The 17,729-nt window shown below is 34.1% G+C and overlaps 1 protein-coding gene across 2 annotated transcripts in view; it reads left to right on the top strand.

The window, feature by feature from the left end:
- The window catches only part of LOC118192000 (histone acetyltransferase KAT8-like), a 135,164-nt gene that overhangs the window by 67,736 nt on the left and 49,699 nt on the right, over positions 1 to 17,729 (top strand). The window contains exons 8-9 of one of the 2 annotated variants that reach the window (XM_085808504.1): positions 4,741 to 4,891; positions 14,121 to 14,330. In XM_085808504.1, coding sequence (XP_085664630.1) covers positions 4,741 to 4,891; positions 14,121 to 14,330 — 361 coding nt within the window. Of the gene's footprint in view, positions 1 to 4,740; positions 4,892 to 14,120; positions 14,345 to 17,729 lie in introns of both variants that reach the window. The other variant, XM_085808505.1, reaches the window with a different exon arrangement.

Here is a 17,729-nt window from a genome sequence, read left to right as displayed (position 1 = left end):
GACAATGATCACAATTTCTCTACTTAAATATTGCTTACACAGGAGGAATTTTGTATATAGTGTACATAGTTTTACATTGCTTCTTTTCATAACTTGTGTTTTCTTTCATTCAGTATGTGCATCACTGTTTTCAAAATTTGCATTATAAATTGTAAGTTCACCTGTGCTGCAACAATTTGCATCATCTCGTCTACCTCAGCTGTCCAATCAGATCCTAAATTATTTCTCAGACCGCTTCTCTGATTCCAGGCTTCATGGCCCCCTTTTCCTTCTCCTTGCCTTCGTTTCTCCTTAGTGAGATTACCATGCCAGGAAACTCTTATCATCATGTGCCTTAGGGCTTAATTCTCAATGAGATGGCAAAATTACACATTTGTGTAATAGTTCTCATGATATGTTCGTAAGTTGAAGTTGAAGCAGCTAAGGGGTCACCAGTACAGCTCTATTTGCTAGTGTAGTTGCCAGAAGTTGTTTTTAGACCTTGCCAGTCTCATGGTACCATCTATAATTGGTATGAGCAAATTGTCCCTTGATCTATTCAGTTCGATATTTTAAACCGATGTTTGAAATCAGAGGGCGCCTGTAAGAGATGCTGTTAATTTTGACTGATGCTGCTTTGCTGAGGAAAGAAAACTCATGATCCTCAGTGCTGTAGCTTGATGGCTTAGATGATCATATCAAAAACAGCTGCCATTGATGAAAGCGATTTTAGTGGTATTTTTTTTGCTCTGTGCTCACTGTGCTATGCAGAATTTTATACTTAGATGTGCAAATTTACTTTCCCAACCGAAAAAAATGCTCGTGCTTCTATAAGTGGAAAATGCAGTTTTTTAATAATAGAACGGGAAACATTTTAAGTTATTTCCTTGATTTTGTTATGGAACTCATTTCATTACAGATTAATGTGTATATAAACTAAGAAAAAGCTCAAATTCAAGTTTTGAAAACAAACTGAGTGACTAACAAACACCCAATTAGGAAACCTCACCCTGGGCTTCAAGTAATTGGTTTACTGCAGAAGATGTAATTCAAAATGTCTAGTAGGTCTGAAAACTGCATGTAAACAAAGGAGAGGAATCTTGCGTCCCATGTCCATTGTGGAATTCTGCCAGCAGGGCTTTATAGGACCATTTTGGGATGGAAGAGGTTAGTAGCTGGTGCCTCACTGTGACTGCCATTTCTTATGTCATGAGACAGTGTGTACCTCATCTGGGCTCCAGAAAACTGATATTAGATGACTAGAAATGAGTAGGCTGGGCTGAGATGTTGCATTTATAACTGTTTCATTCAGTAGAATCATCCATATATATGGAGAAATCCAGTGTATGCAGCATGTCAACAATGGACTCAACATGTATGTTTGTGGCTAAGTGATGATATGGAGAATTTACAGTTGGCATAAATTAACATCCTTATGTGTCTCTCATCTTCTCTAACTAATGGATGTTATATTAAAATCCTTTCAGATGTGTTATATCTATTCCTGTCATACATGTACTCTGATCAATTTGGATCTTTCCAGCCACACATATCCATAGATACCAAACTACTGTTTGAGGAACTTTTGTTCAAGTTTTAGTCGTGAAATAGCCCCATAATTACCAGATCTGTGTTATCAATCAAATCTGAAATATTCAAAGTTTACTTCAACAATGATATACATTACATTTGAATATTAGAGGATTGTAGAGTGACATAGTGCATATAACTTTGGGAGTCATGGTGATCACTATGTAGAGACTACACCAGAGAGCTTGGAAAGTCCATGCCTCAATGACTTCTGCAGTTCTGTGATCCAGAGGTAAACCTACCAGGTATATCAATATATTTTAGGGGGGTGTCTTCCAGTAGGGGATATTAGTAGCTTAATTAGTAATAGTGTTAATAAAATACAATGAAGCACTTTTACATTTATCATTTATACTTTATTTCATTACTGTTCTAATTCCATCCTTGTACTAATTTGCAATTTGTTTCATTTGTTTGACATAGTGATTTCAGTTAGGGCATTTTCCTCAATTCATTATCTGTGTTTTTTTGCCATCTCCTGCCATTTTCTGGATGTCATTTATTTCTTTTAGTAGCATCTCAAAATTACACATAAGGGAGGGAGGAGAAGGCAGTGTTTCAATATGTTATGGAATTTGAAATCCATTTTATAAATGGAGGACTTCATTTCATAAATGGAAGGAGTGGTTCTGTAATGGAATAGAATATGGTGTATTCTGCTGGGAAAAGAGGTTAAATTGTGAGAGATGCCTTTGTTATTGTATCATTTAAGTAAATGTAGTTTAACTCATTTATTTTACTTTCACATTCTTCTTTAAGCCTAACTTCAGAAAATAAAAAAACACTCTCATTTAAGGAAAAAAAAACTGAAATTTTAAAATAATTTGACAGGAATGCAGATACGGTAAAAATAAGAGGTGCTTTCTGATTATCTGCCCAGCCCTAAAAGTAAGTCACCTTCCATTGCAGTACGCTGCCGAAATAGGTAATCCATAGTATGGGCAAAATGTATTTACAGGGCAACACAGGTATGCGCACAACACACAGCAAAGGAGTGCCCTTTTCAACCTTAAAATTTGACAATCATTACTGCATTTTTTTTTCTTTTAAAGAGTTATGATGGACCTTTGGCGTTTGCTGGCAAATGAAAAAAGAAAGTGTTGCATTTCTTCAGAAATATGGCATGTTGCCCATCAGTTAAAGATAGCCAAGTTTTGCATTACATTGAAGTTCTATTTTGGAATGGTTGAAATTCGTAGCTGATGCCGAATTTGTGCAATTCTGATTAATTTTTTTAAGTTAAAATTGTATACGTCAGGAAAATTATGCAAAAAGAAAGGTCCATGTTTTCTTATGGATGTTTCTTATGTTTTAATTTTGTTAACTGGTAGATGTTTCATGCAATTTGTAATGCTGTGTCATTTTTGAAAATCGTTGTCTTTCATATCTTAGCTTGACCAGAAATTAGTCGCCAACAGTTGGCAACTCTTTTTCAGGATTAGATAAGCAAATAAATATAAAGTACCAAAATAAAGTTTTTGGAAAAAATTTGGCATTCTTGCTTGAACACTTAAAACACGTAATTCTAAAACAAGACAAATAAAAGAAAAAACATCAGCAGTGTAAATATGCTTCAAAGACATGTGTTCAAAGTGTGCCTCAAATATTCCGCTAAATGGACCTGTGCTGATGAGAAAAAAAAAAGCATGGCAATCAAATTTGAAGGGCAATAGTTTGTCTGTAGAATAGCTGCGTAAATTTTAAGTTATGTCACAGAATTGTATGTCATGTCATAATTTGAGAATCCAAAGATCTAGTAGAGCTGTACCTTTTGAAATTTATTTCAAAAGTTTGTCTGAAGAAGTAACGGTATCTGCTGAAAGACATTTACAACATTGATGCAATCAGTTTCTTCCTTCATCTCATGCCTGAAAGAAACCTAGCATTTAAAAAGGTGTTCAGTATAATGGAGTAAAGATCTCACTATTTTATTTTGCACGAAACTGATGGAATGAAAAAGATGGTATATTTAATCATAGGAAAATCACAAAAATTATCAGGTTCCAAAAATTTTAAAACTTCATCATTGTGGTATGAAGCAAATAAAAAAAGCATTGCTTGTCACTGATATCGTTTACTGATTGGCTCAAAAAAATTGACGGAGCCACCAGCGGCCGAGCAGTAAAGTCGCTGAACACTGGTAGTTCGGTCCGAGGTTTGAATTTCGTGAACGGGCTGGCTGCATGGACGTTTCCGTGGTTTTCTCCATGTGTAATGTGTATACGAGCCAGTTTCCCTTAGAAAGTCCTTCATGAAGGCATCCCTTCCCTTAGGCAGATAGCCCTCGAGGCTTTGCATAATCACACACACAATAAAATTGACAAAGCAATAAGAGGGCAAAACTTTTTTATGATAAATGTTCTGCAATTAGAATTCTTTAAATATTAAAATGGAAGATTTCAAATATTATCTATGTTTTGTAAAATGTGTTAATATAAATGTGGGTTTAAGTTTTTTTGATTATAGAAAGTACTTGAGGGATATCTGCTCGAAAGTTAGGGATACTTTTGTGGAGGACTTTTAAGGGAAAGTAGCTTGGATCCACTGGATAGTATGTTAAGTGAATAAAACTAGGATGATAAAATTAAATTTTTGGATAACAGTATTCTTAAAATTCTATGGTTGAAACATACATCTGATCCTAAAATAAAATAAAATTTAAATATCTTTTTTTAATAGTCTTTTGGAAGATGCATTAACAATGTTTTACTGTTGCCAGTTTTTATGTACGGATCTCAAAATTCATGCTTTTTTATATATAGATTGTAAGTCTGGTAGTTTTCTGAAAATTCAAAATCTAATCATTAATTAAAGAACTTTTAAAGTTTAATTCCGTTTGTTTATTACTCTAAATTACAGTATAAATATCAATGTCCAATAATGATTCAGAAATTACATTATGGCATTAGTATACAAGGCAGTTTTTTAAATAGTAATTATGGTTCAAAATATTATTTGTGACTTTACCATGCAAGGATTACTTAAAAATAATACTGCTTAATTAGTGCATTAAATTAATTAACGAAATGAAGCCTCTGAAATGTTAACAAAATTTTATTTATGCTGCTTTTATCACTAGTATGTTGAACTTAATCATTTGTATCTTTAATGTTTTGTTTTGCATCGGGAAAACTGTGTATTTTTAATTTTTCCCAATTGTTTTCCATTTAGGTTATGAGCTGTCTAAGATAGAGCATGTTATTGGTTCTCCAGAAAAACCATTATCTGACTTAGGAAAACTGAGTTATAGGAGTTACTGGTCATGGATCATTTTAGATTTATTGAAGAAACATAAAGGTTATTTATCCATTAAGGAAATAAGGTACTTGAAATCTTAACATATTTAGCTTTCCTAATGTATCCTTCTTAGTGCATCTGAAAATTATATTATTGTTTATGTATTAAAACAACATACTAGTGATGTTAAAGGTCTTTTTTTAGTGATCAAGTTAATATATATATAACAGCACAAAAATGAAATATGACATCACAAGGATAAAATATCTGCTCTGCTTATAGTTTAAAATTATTTACAAGATACTGCCATAAATTCATATATGCTCAAAAGTAGATATTTAACGTATCCATTACCATTATGCTGCTTATTTTTCATACTGTTATATTGTAATATAATGTAAAAAAGTTAGTCTTTTAATAAATCGATAGTTTAAGATTTGGTAAAGAAATCAGTATTAAACTACAGGAATTAATGTAATTAAATTTGTAATACTGTAGTTTCAAAGGTTAAACAAGAGCCTTCTTCAGCTTCAAGAGGGGAAATGAAAAAAAAATGTGTGTTTGTGAGCAAAATATAAATTCAGTGATGTTCTAACTAAATGATAAAAAAAAAATCCTGGCAGAATGTATTGATTTAAAAATGAACACACAAAAAAAAAAAAAAAAAAAAAAAAAAAACCTAAGGAACAAACTTTAAAAGTTAAATGTTAGAGAGATATTATAACTAGGATAATTTATCAGACCCGAGATAATTTTATGGATGTAAAAATTTGATTCTCTAGCTCAGGATATATTTTAGAATAAATAACCTTCATTGCATACATGGTAAATATGATTTTAGATAAATAATGTGAAAAACTATGAATTAGTTACAAATTAGACAATTTCAGGTTCTACATTTTAAAATTTGAACAACATGTAACATATTCCTTGACTTACGACAGGCAACAGCAGATGTTATATGCTGATGAGCTACTGAATGAAAGATCTTACCTTGTAACATGTAGTCCAGTCAAAAGTCTTTAATCCGGACTCGTCGGGACTTCGGCGATTCCGGATTATCGATTTTTTTGGATTACAGATCATCAGTTTAAATCTGATAAGATGGCATGCAGAAATAATAAAGTTAAAAATATGAAACTGTAATTTATGAAATAAAGAACAATTATGATCTAAAGGGTATCAAAATTTACAAAAAAAAAAAAGCTTAATATTTATTTGTTTACTTTATTAAACATTTCTTTCAATGTAAGTTGTTTAAGTTGCTTCGTTTTATGTGATAATACTTTCTCTTTAATTCTATAAACAGACATAATTTCTTGTTCAGTTACAAAATTCCGCTGTTCAAGTCCTATAATTGCTGTGTCGAGAATATCAAGTAATCTGTCAATCGAAATTTTTTCGTTTTCAATAACCTCTGTGTCACTTTCTTCACTGTCGGAAGCAAATTATAATGATGAGGAATTTGATTTAAATCATATCAAAGACAGAGTACATCGAGATGAAATACTACATTTAGTAAGGAATTATAAGCCAAATAAATTAAAAACATCTGCCCTGAAGATAAGGATGGTACTGACTGGTCAACTTCCAATTCATTCCGCGCCGCAACGTCCCCCCCCCCACAGAGCAGCGTGAAATTGATAAACAGATTTCGGAATGGTTAGAGAAACAAAGAATATGCCTTTATCCATTTTTTGCAGCAATTCCACTTTTTGTGTGATGGACATTGAAACATACTTTCTCGGAAATTCTATTTGACATAATCGAAAGTTCAAGCTTACTTTTATAAAATTGCTCTAACAGTCTGCAAAAAATAATAAGCTGGATCCAATTCAAAGATTAAGGAACAACGCATTCTGCAACATTAACTGAAATAGATAATTTTAGCTTAGCTTATACCGTCCGTTATGCATTAAACGTGCATGCGTAAACATATTATGCGCATGCGTAAAAGTATTATGCGCATGCTTAAATGCCTATGCGCATGCGTGAACACATTATGCGTTGACGCATGCACAGAAAGTTTGTAGGTTTGAAGTCCGGATTAACGACTTTTGACTGTATCACCTTTCACTCTGCTGATGGCACTGATGTTGCATGCCACAGACTTCACAAGACAATGGAGGCATTTGAGAGCCATTCTGATGCATGTTTTCTGTGCTGCTTTTCTTTTGCAGTACACGAAGATTGGCCAAATGCATTTGTAAATCTGTTTCTATCTTTCTCAAATAACTCGGATGTACTTGGTAGATCTGAAGTCAGCTCAAAGGCCATGCAAGCATTCTTATATCCATGGAGTTTTTTTTTGAACCATTTGGAATAATTAAGGAGTGAAGGGCAGGTGCATTTTCTGGGTGCAAGTCTCTGAAGGATGCTGTAGGCCAAATAAAGATAAAGTAAATGAATTTAAAAAAGAGTGCATATGAGCTCTCGGCAGATTTCTGTGTTGTTTGCTAGTAAAGAGACAGTGTTAAATGCATCAAGGGATCCATTTAAACCCAGAGTCTCCATATGAGGTACCACTTCCATGTGGATCAACTGCATCCCACTACAGGAGGCATCCTTCATCACAAATTTGCATGTTGCCATTGTCATATACCAGCTATACATAGGCTTATCAGTCCAGGTGACTTTTCACTGGTCCAGTAGAAATGTTTATGTTAATTTTTGCACCTAATGATGCAGAGCTAGTTTAGTGGGATGATAGCTTCTATACCTCTTAGGAAATAATTCTGGGTGGTATGCCTGCTTTTGCTTTGTTTTCCAGTACTTTTCTTGGGGGCGGGATTATATAGAATGGGTAACTTGTGAGATCTGTATTGAATATCAGCTGACCATCTGTGCACTTTGCAAAATGAAAGATAGCTACAATAGGCAGATACGTGTCAGAAGTGTATCTGAATACCAGAGATGAATTTTGTGTCACCAGTTAATTTTTATTGATTTGTGTCACTGTTTATTAACAAATGTGAAGCAGATGTATTGAAATGGAGAGATATGCAAAGCTAAGTGTTGTGTACATATCACTTCATACCCTATTCATATTGAAAAATATAAGTATTGTCTAAAGATGATGGATGCTTTATGAGAAAACTTGGAATACTAATTTCTCATCCAAATTTCAGCGGTTTCGGTCATATATGCATTCATTGCAACAAAAAATATGAAGTTTATAAAATAAATATAATAGGAGGACCGGAAAGTAATGTCGTCTTTTTACATTAAATTCAACTGAATAAATTTGTAACAAGTTTTTATTTTTAATCCATAATATAATCACCCTCATTATCAGCAACCTTTTGCCATCTAGTATACAGATTTCAATCCCAGACCAATAAAAATTCATTGGTTTTTTAGTAAACTATCTCGAGATGGCATTTTGGACATCATCCAAATTTTCAAATTTTTTGTCACTAAGAAAATGTTGTAGGGATTGGAATAAATGGTAATCCGAGGGTGCGATATCGGGCGAATATGGTGGGTGAGGCACTACCTCCCACCCCAATTCATTATATTTTTCCAGTGTTCGTCTTGCACAGTGCAGTCTTGCATTGTCGTGTTGCAAAATGACGCCTTTTCCGTTGAAAATCGCCGGATATTTTTTAATTAAAGATTGGTTCACTAGATTCAATTGTTCACAATAAAGGTCTACATTAACAGTTTTTCCAGGTTTCAGCAATTCAAAATGAACAATTCCGCGAATACTCCATCAAACACTCAGAAGCGCCTTTTCGGGATGTAAACCCTTTGTAACCCCTATTAAAACTGCCTTTTTGAGTTTTGGATTATCATATAGGACTTATTTTTTTTGTCTCCACTAATCAAACGATCAAAAAACGGTTCTGTATGGTGCCGTTGAAGCAATACGTTGCATGTGATGGATAGGTTGGCTTTGTTCTTTTCAAACAGATTATGGGGTACTCAAACACCTGGTTTGCTTATTTTTCCATTCTGCTTTAAATGTTCTTGGATGGTCGACCAATGTTGGTTAAGAGTGTTTGACAGTTCCTCGATTGTTTGACATGGATTTGCTTCCACTTCTGCCCTTAGTATGTTGTTATCTAATGATGTTGTCGACATGCGCAAAAACGATATTACTTTCTGGTTCCCCTATTAGATTAATAATAGTTAATGTGCCTTTCAGTTGCAGACATTTGCTTTTATGTATTTTTAACATTAATGACCACAAATTTCTCTCCTGAAAAATAATTTTCTTTGATGAATTGCCTGAAATAACTGTGACAAAATAGTTATATAGGAAGGCAGACTAAATGCCTTATCTCTGTTAAGTATGAAATCAGATGCATAGCATAATATTAATTTTAGGGATCTGGTCAGATTTCATTAAAAAAATATTGAAAACTTTTCAGAAATAAGCATAATTTTTTGTTTTAAGTGTAGTGATTTTTTTCTACAATTAAAATTTAATTTTGCATTTTATTATGGCTTATATTTTGAATTAGACATGTGTTGATGCATCAAAACCTTTTACTTGCTTAGAAAATGTGATTATCTTAATCTGCTTCTGTCATATGCTTATATCCAAAAGTTAAGCAACAAAGTTGAAAAATTATAAAGGAAGAGAAGTATTTATTCAAGTTTATTATTGTAATGCAAGATACCCGTACAATAAAATGTAAAGAAAATTGCCAATGAGTTATTATATAAGAGAGGAAATTAAAATAAAATGTTTGTTGGTTAAGGTGCACGAGTGTGGAATGTGATGACTTCTGCTGAAAACATATGCTCAGTGCAGTTGATTCAAACCAAGAATAATATCTGTAATTGTTTAGAATGTCTGTGCTTATTCACAAAGCAAATACACTGCTGGCCACCCAAATTGCAACACCAAGAAAGACAAGAGATATCACAACAAAATTTATTTAGTAGATAACATGTTGACCAAATATCAAATGATTAAATTTATAGATTTCTGTGAAGTGTGGTTCCTTCCAGAATCAGTAGCCCGAGTAGCCGCCCATTGTTGGAGATCACCACTGCAACACTCCTCAGCATTGATTCAAAGAGACTTTCAGTGTGTTCTTGGCAGACCAAGCAGCTTCCAAACATTGCCAAAGTTGATCTGGTGTGGCAGCTTGGGATGTAATGTGGGTCAATCATTCAGCAACCATAGACCACATGTTTTCTATCGGTGAAAGATCCAGAGAGCGAGCCAGCTAGGGAAGCAATTAAATCTGGCGATTGACGAAGAACCATTGGACAATGCGTGCCACGTGTGATCATGCATTATCCTGTTGAAATATGGCTGTGAGCAAGCCCTGAAGATAAGGAAGGACAACTGGCTTCAACACCTCGGAGATGCAGCGCTAGCTGTTGAAAGTACTGGCAATGCGTACTAGAGTGATATCCAATACCGCCCCATACCATAATACCCGGTGCAGGACTAGTGTGGCGGTGCATAACGCAGCTGTTCAGCCCTCTCTCCACAGTGTCTCAACTCGAATCCGACCATAGTGGTGTTGCAGACAGAAGCATGACTCGTTAGTAAAGACAATTTCATTCCACTCTGCCGTCCACATCCATCTTTCATCACACCATTGGTGGCGGAGATGTCTGTGGTTCTGCATCAAGGGTAGCAATGGACATCTTGCGGACAGACCACTCTGCTGTAAACGGCATCGAATGGTACGCCCAGACACTGGATGATGCATTACAGGCTGAATGTGCTGTGCTATGGTTCGTGATGTGACTGAGCGATCCGTCACTGCCATGTGCATGATGTTCCTGTCAGCACATGAAGTGGGGCACTGAGGTGGATGCAATCGAACACGTCGGTCCGTCGTACCCTCTTGCATCCAACAGTCACGTAGCCGCATTGCAGTTATTTGGTTTCGTCCAACACAACTACCGATTTCCTTGAAATATAATCCACACTCTCGGTAGGCCACTATCCTTCCTCTGTCGAACTCGGATACTTGATCGAACGATGATCTCTGTTTACTACGAAGCATAATTGATCATTTTTTAAAAAGAAAACCACAAAAGAACCAGAATTCCAGAACTTTTTGAAATCGTCGAAAACTCCAAGCCTTAAATAGCACTTTGAAGTGGCGCCAGAGGCGGCTCGTGATGTGCGTCTGCGCTAAAATTCTAATCGTTTGTATATCTCACCTCTGCTAATGCATGCTGTAAATTTCATGTTATTTGCATGCTTCCTTCAGGGTGTTGGATTTACGATGGCCAGCAGTGTATATTCTTGGCTTATAAGGGTTCTGGGAAGAATCGCAAATATAATTAAATATGTTCGATACATAGTGTATGCAATTCAAGTCAGATGATCATGATCTCGATAGCCATTCCATACAAAGCAGTGTTTCCAGGTCTGAGTATTGGCTGACAAACCGAGCCTTATGAACTTGTCCATAAAAATGGCATCGAGGCCTGTGATTGCAAGAAATGGTTAAAACTTTTCACAGAAATGTGATCTCTGTATAACGTTATTATTCAGCAGAGATTCTGCCAGAATTCTAAATTTTTTACTTTATGATATTATGCTAGAATGCAGGACATCCTTAAGCAGTGACATCCTAGATGCTATGAGGACTGAAATATTATTTAGTCTCATTAAATAAAAGTACATGTGAAATTTTTGAATTAGGAAATCCCTCCTGAGGCCCATTTACTCAAATGTTATGGATAATTTATTGACTAGATGGACAGCATGCCCAAATTCTTTACATCCCATAAACCAATCTTTTCCTATTAGCAGTTCCTCATCTGTTAACTTCCATGCAGTGTACTTCAGGCTGTAATCTTTATACATAAAGCATTAAGCGAAAATTCATTGTCTGCACCAAAATGGCTTGATGATCATACCGCACTTTCAATTGTTAACAAAGAAAAGTATTAACACAGCCCTAACCAGAATTTAATCCCTCCTCCCTCTAATAAGCAGGCTAGAATTAGCAATTATTTTAAGAAATATTGAGAAACCAAAAAGTTAAGTAATTTTGTAAAACATAAATTAACATTTGATAAATTAAAAGCATTGTAATTTTTGCTTTGCTATTGGAAGTGAAAATTTGTGCATACGCATATAGGTATGTCACATGTCTGAATGTTTTGAAATTATGTTATATTTTACTCAGAGGTAGTTTTCAGGATTTTTGAAATAGGGTCGTAGTCACCTCTGTTTATTGGTCATAATGCAAGAAACGAAGTGTAGATCAGTGCAGCTGTCAACCAAAATCTCTGTCTTAACCATTTAACCACTATCTCTATTTGTGTGCATTTCTCATGTATTACTGGTATGATAAGGAGTTTCTAGCATTTTCCTAAATCGGTAAAAACCAGTCTGTAGATCAAAACATGACTCAGCTGTAAATTGCACAGTACCCTACTTTTGCATAGTCTGTTAAAATGATTTTGAGATCAATTTAAGCCAGCCATTCTGCAAAGGAGTCAGTGGGACTACTTGTCATGTGTGCAGTCGATCTATTTATAGACCCTTCTATAAGTAATTTGTGAAGATACAATTCTTGTCGATGCTGCAAGGTCAGAAGCAAGTTGCATGCAGTGGTTCACCTTTTCTCAAGCTTATAGACACAGAAAGCAGTAATAATAAGCAACTGAGGCTCTTGGATATCCCCTTGGTTTTTGTGACAGTGTTTACTTCACTTTGATACCAATACTACTAATCAAGTGATGAAACTATGGACATTCAGAGCCTGTGTTATTTTTCTGACCATCACCAATTCCTTCCATGATGCACTCTTACTTCCCATCAGCATTTAGGTGATGATATCTCCTACTTTTTCAAAATTTGGATATTCCAGTTTCTCTGTACTTGTTTATTATGCAGAGATACTGTCTGTTTTCATACATAGCACAAAAATTTAATATAGTGTTGTTCTATTTATTTAAAAATGTTGATATGCAAAATTTTTCCTGTAAGCTAGCTTCCATGTGCATACACTTAAGCATTCAGATTTTGTGTCTACATGATTTTCCGATTTATTGCTTAACTTTTGGACACCAATGTATTTATCGTCAGGTATTAAAACATAAGTGTGGGAATCTGAGGAGTAAGCTGAGAATACATGAGGTTCTGCAGAGACTGTTCTCATCCCTCTTTCCCATTTCTGGTTTCCTCTGTCTGAAGCAATCATGTAGGTACTCATTATTATGATTACTTTGGGAAGTCAACAGTATTGTATTGTTTAGGCTGCAATATTTTGTAATGTTACAGCATATTATCACTTTGTATCTATTTCATTCCTTTCTCTCCTCACACATTAAACTGTGGATATGAAATATGAAATCAGTGGTTATAGGAACAAGCTGTATTTCTTCCCATTCAAACAAGATCATTTTAGTAACATGCTTGTTATAGAAGTAAAGAATGATAGCTACCAAATGGCAAATAAAACATATTACTACTAAATAAAATTTATTGGAGAGTTGTCTGGATGGTATATTGATTAGGAGAGGCTAACTACCACTCCAGAATGGAAGGTGTGAAGTTAACTTTCATCTAAATGCTTGGTTATTTACATGTTATCCATTCCCTCTTTTCTATGTGCAGAATCGGTCAGTACCCGTGCAGTTCCAGGGCAGTTGATTGAACTGGCTCCAGTGCCCGAGCGGAAAAGTCTCTGAACACTGGTATTTTGACATGGCGAATGAGCTGGCTACATGAGATTCTCAGGATTTTCGTAATGTATAACATGGATATGAACCAGTTCCTGAGACATAAAAGCATTCCTTCCTTTAAGCAGATAGTCTTAGTGTGCTTTTGTTATAATTCAATAAATCCAAATACCCTGCTGAAATATTATGTAGCTGACTTTCATCATAATTAATAAATTGGCATACAAATAATTAACTGCACACTGTACATGAATATGTTGACAGCACTTTAAGAATAAATGGAGCCCAAACATATAATTTTCACTAAAAGAATATCAGACGAACAAACGTGAAAGAAAATAATATAGAGGTAATCTCATGCAGTTACAGTTCTTCCTTTTGCTAAATTTTTTTAGAAATTAAAGCTATTGTAATTTTGAAACTAAACTAATAAAGTTAGCACTCATATTACTTTATTAATAGTTTAAATATAATTAACATGAAATTTAATATAATTAATGTAAAATTATTATTTATCATGAATCTCTGAAATTTGGATTATTTAGGAACCTGGATTATTTATGAAATCATGTAACTTTACTTCACGTGTCTAAATTTACAATCTGTGTTGATGTATTTTTATCTATTGCTTTTCCAATTTTCAATGCTTTGGAATCTTTTTGCATTTTAACCGAATAGGGATCTGTTTCATTTTTTTTTAGTAATATAACTAGCATAGCAGCATGTGATATAATTGAGACTCTTCAAAGCTTGAACATGACAAAATACTGGAGAGGGCAACATGTTATTTGTGTATCTCCAAAACTCATTGAGGAGCAGTTGCACAGTTGTCATTGCAAGCAACCCAAAATAATGGTTGATGTCAGTGTCCTGAAATGGAATCCTCCAAAAAAACAGTCAAAGCGCAAGAAGTAATACGAAAATTGTATGTATTATTTATAAAGTGTTATTTATTTGTGTGTTAGTTCAGTATGGATGTATTTTAATTACGATATAAGTATACTCATTCAAAAATAATCTGAGTGGCAAGCTCACAAGTTTTAATAATGAAGCAAAAATGTTTGAATAATATGAACTTAAGTAACCCCTTTGCAGCCAAGAAAATCTTCAAATATACATTATTAAATGAAAAATACTGAAACTAGAAATTATTTGGATTTTCTGCAAAATGAACTAAAATTTTTATTTCAATTTTAAAGAAATTTTAAAACTTTTGTCTTTTTATTAAATGACTTTTTAAGTCTATTAAGACTTGATTCAGCAAATTTTGGGAAAATACTTTTTTAAATCTTACTTTGCCTTTACTAGAATTGTTGGTCTTTTTAATTATTATTGTGGAAAATAATATTATAGTTAGGGTTTAATGACATTCTGTAATTAATTATAAAACAGTCAATATATGAGCAGTGTGCATTGAGTCATTTTCCTTATGTAGCTTAAAAACAATCCTCTTCATTGGCTCAACAGCCTATGGTGGGCCCTGGCCTTCTCCAGAAGCCTTTTCCAGGCATCTCTGCTTTTGGCAACTGCTTTTCAGTTTTGACTTTCAGGATGTTTTATGCAAGGTCTACCCCAAGGTCTGGTACCCATGGGCTTTCCCAGAAGAAAGATTTTCTTACGACACTAATCTTCATGCATTCTGAGCAGATGACCAGCCCTTTTAAGTCTCCATAGTTTGAAGAATTTTAATACATCAGGTTGTGTATAGATCTTGTATAGCTCTAAATTAGATTTCCAGGATCCATTCACATGGACCCCACAAAGTATGTAGTACAAAATCCGCCTCTCAAAACTCCCCAAAGCTTCGTCATCATGTAAAGTCGGCACCCAAGCTTCCGACACATAAATAAGAACAGATCTTGTAAGACTTATAATAAGTAAAAAAGAATATAATAGCAATAGTAGATTACTTCTCTGCGTATAATAGATCTTATAAGTAAAGAAGTAATTTAATTTTTAACATGAGAAAGCTGGATCTTTATTTGCTCTTAGGCCATGAAAACATCTATTTACAGCAGAGATTCTTTTAATTATTCAGAAGTTATCTCATTTTTACAGTTCATCTCTGCTCCCAGAGATGTGAAACTGTAGACTTTTTCAACTCTATAGGGACTAATTTCTAAATGACTAAGTTTAAAAATAATTAAGTGTAGTCATTATTTTCTATCCTTTTTATTCTATTTGAAGATACTTAAAATACAAATTAATCTAGTTTGTACATAAGAAATTCTCGGTTTCCTGTGTGGATCCTTGTGCAGCTCTATAACAGTTGATTGCTGATGTCATGTTTTACATAGGCCGAAAATTTTCTTGTTTGAAGTTCATCATTTAGACTTTTCCAAATGTTTTGATTGTCATATAGACCAGATTTGCTGTCATCAACAAAAATTACAGTAACTTTTAATTTTCTTCTTTGTTTGCATAATGCTTAGCAAAATCAAATCTTGACATATGGCTTCCTTTATTTATATGGAAATTTTCTCTCAGTTTGGCCTTGAAATTTAATGCCTTCAAAGTATTCCAAACTGCATTAGTTGGGAGACCAAGTTGTATTTTTCAACTGTAAAAGCTAGTTTTATAATGCTTATCTTTGTATTAACAGAAGGATGCCCATTCGCATGAAAAATCAAGGAAATGTCAGTGAAAATTTAAATATTTTCTAAAGGTTAAAAAGGTACCAATTGATCCTCTAAATTTTTTTTTTTAATTCTTGCTTTAAACAGCTTATAAACAAAAAATCCTAGAAATGAAGCAAATAAAAAGCTACTATAATTTTTTTTTTTTGTACGAAGTATTTTCCCATCTCATATGTAAAAAGAAATTATTGATTCATCATATGTTTTCTCCTCTGCTAGTGAACTGATGTTCATTCTTCTGTTCACAAATGTAATTTTCTTGTCTCCACTTTCTATACAAATATGCAGTGAACCATTGCCAAATGCGGTTTTGCTCATACATGTTACCTTAATTCTTTCCATTTAATTTCTCCAACACTAGAATTTCATATTCAGTATGCTACAGAGGCTGCCCATATTGCTGTAGCATTCTACTCTTTACAAGAGACTGCATCTGGTATTTTTGTTTGATGCTGCCTATTAGTTGAATAATCATAATCCAAAGCAAGTTGTGATTATTTCACTCACATTAGCAGAACTGTAATTGCATATTTATAAGTGTTTATCTTCTTCTCCTTTTGCATTTGTATTTCATTATAAAAAAATTTAATATGACATCCAAGGGAAAGAAAAACAGCAAAAAGATACAACTGTTGAATTATTTCAGAAAGCTGAAATTTTATATGTATTGAAAAGTGGTAACAGGATTTCGCTTGCAAGAGAATAAGCTGTAAATAAAATAAGCTTAAGAGCAATACAGGAGAATAAAGAAAAAATTCAGTCTCAAGAAGTATTCCGAAGTCTGGAAATAGTTAATAGCTTGGTTTGACTATCAAGTACACTCCCCTCCAAAAGTTAAGAAACAGCATTTCTTTTGTGTCTTAATTGAGAATGAAGCAACATAGAAACAAGAAATTTACAGGACATGTTCACTAAACAGTTCTTTAATGAATGTGATGTAGAATGTTTCTAAAGTTTAACACAAACATGAATTGCATCAAAACATTGCTCTCTCAGCAGAAAAATCCAGTTTTGGAGAAACAGTAGGTCAGTTTTTTGAGGAAAAATGAGCTCATAACATTACAAAAATGAGTTCTAATAATGAATGTGTCCACCCCTTGCTGCAATACTTTGGAAACAAGCGATGTTCCATGCTGTTAGTTAAGTTGCTGGTCAGTGAAATGGGAAGCAAAGATCATACATGGAGTAATCCTCCTTCAATCTGACCTTGGAGGACAACTTACAAGCAGCAACCTGTCTCCCAAGGTAGTCCCAAAGATGCTCTACAAGATTCAAGTCTGGGGATTGAGCTGGCCATTCCACCTGCTCCGTACCGTGACCCTCAAGATATTCATCAGCAACCCGCCTCGGTTTGGGCATTTTTGCACCAGAAAAAAATGCTTTCAAATTCTTTTAATTCTCAATAATGCTGCAGGACATGATGCTGAAGCCCTCACAATACTGCATCCAAATGTAGAGGTTTGATTCTTCTCACCTAACATCACTCCCTTAATTCAAACAATTTATCGAGGAATCATAAAATATTCAAAGTGTATTATTGTATTATATCAGGCATGTTTACACCTGTGCAAGTAAAGCAATAGACAAAGAGAAGTACGACAGACTAATGAACAAGTGAATTCCTTAAGACTGAATGTTTGCTGGTTTGGCCAGAAATTGGCAACAATTTTAAGG

The sequence above is a fragment of the Stegodyphus dumicola genome, chromosome X1 (assembly GCF_044657685.1).
Source record: "Stegodyphus dumicola isolate Sdum_Otavi_A_Nest chromosome X1, ASM4465768v1".
Taxonomy (NCBI): domain Eukaryota; kingdom Metazoa; phylum Arthropoda; class Arachnida; order Araneae; family Eresidae; genus Stegodyphus; species Stegodyphus dumicola.
This window is presented reverse-complemented; position numbering and strand designations above follow the sequence as displayed.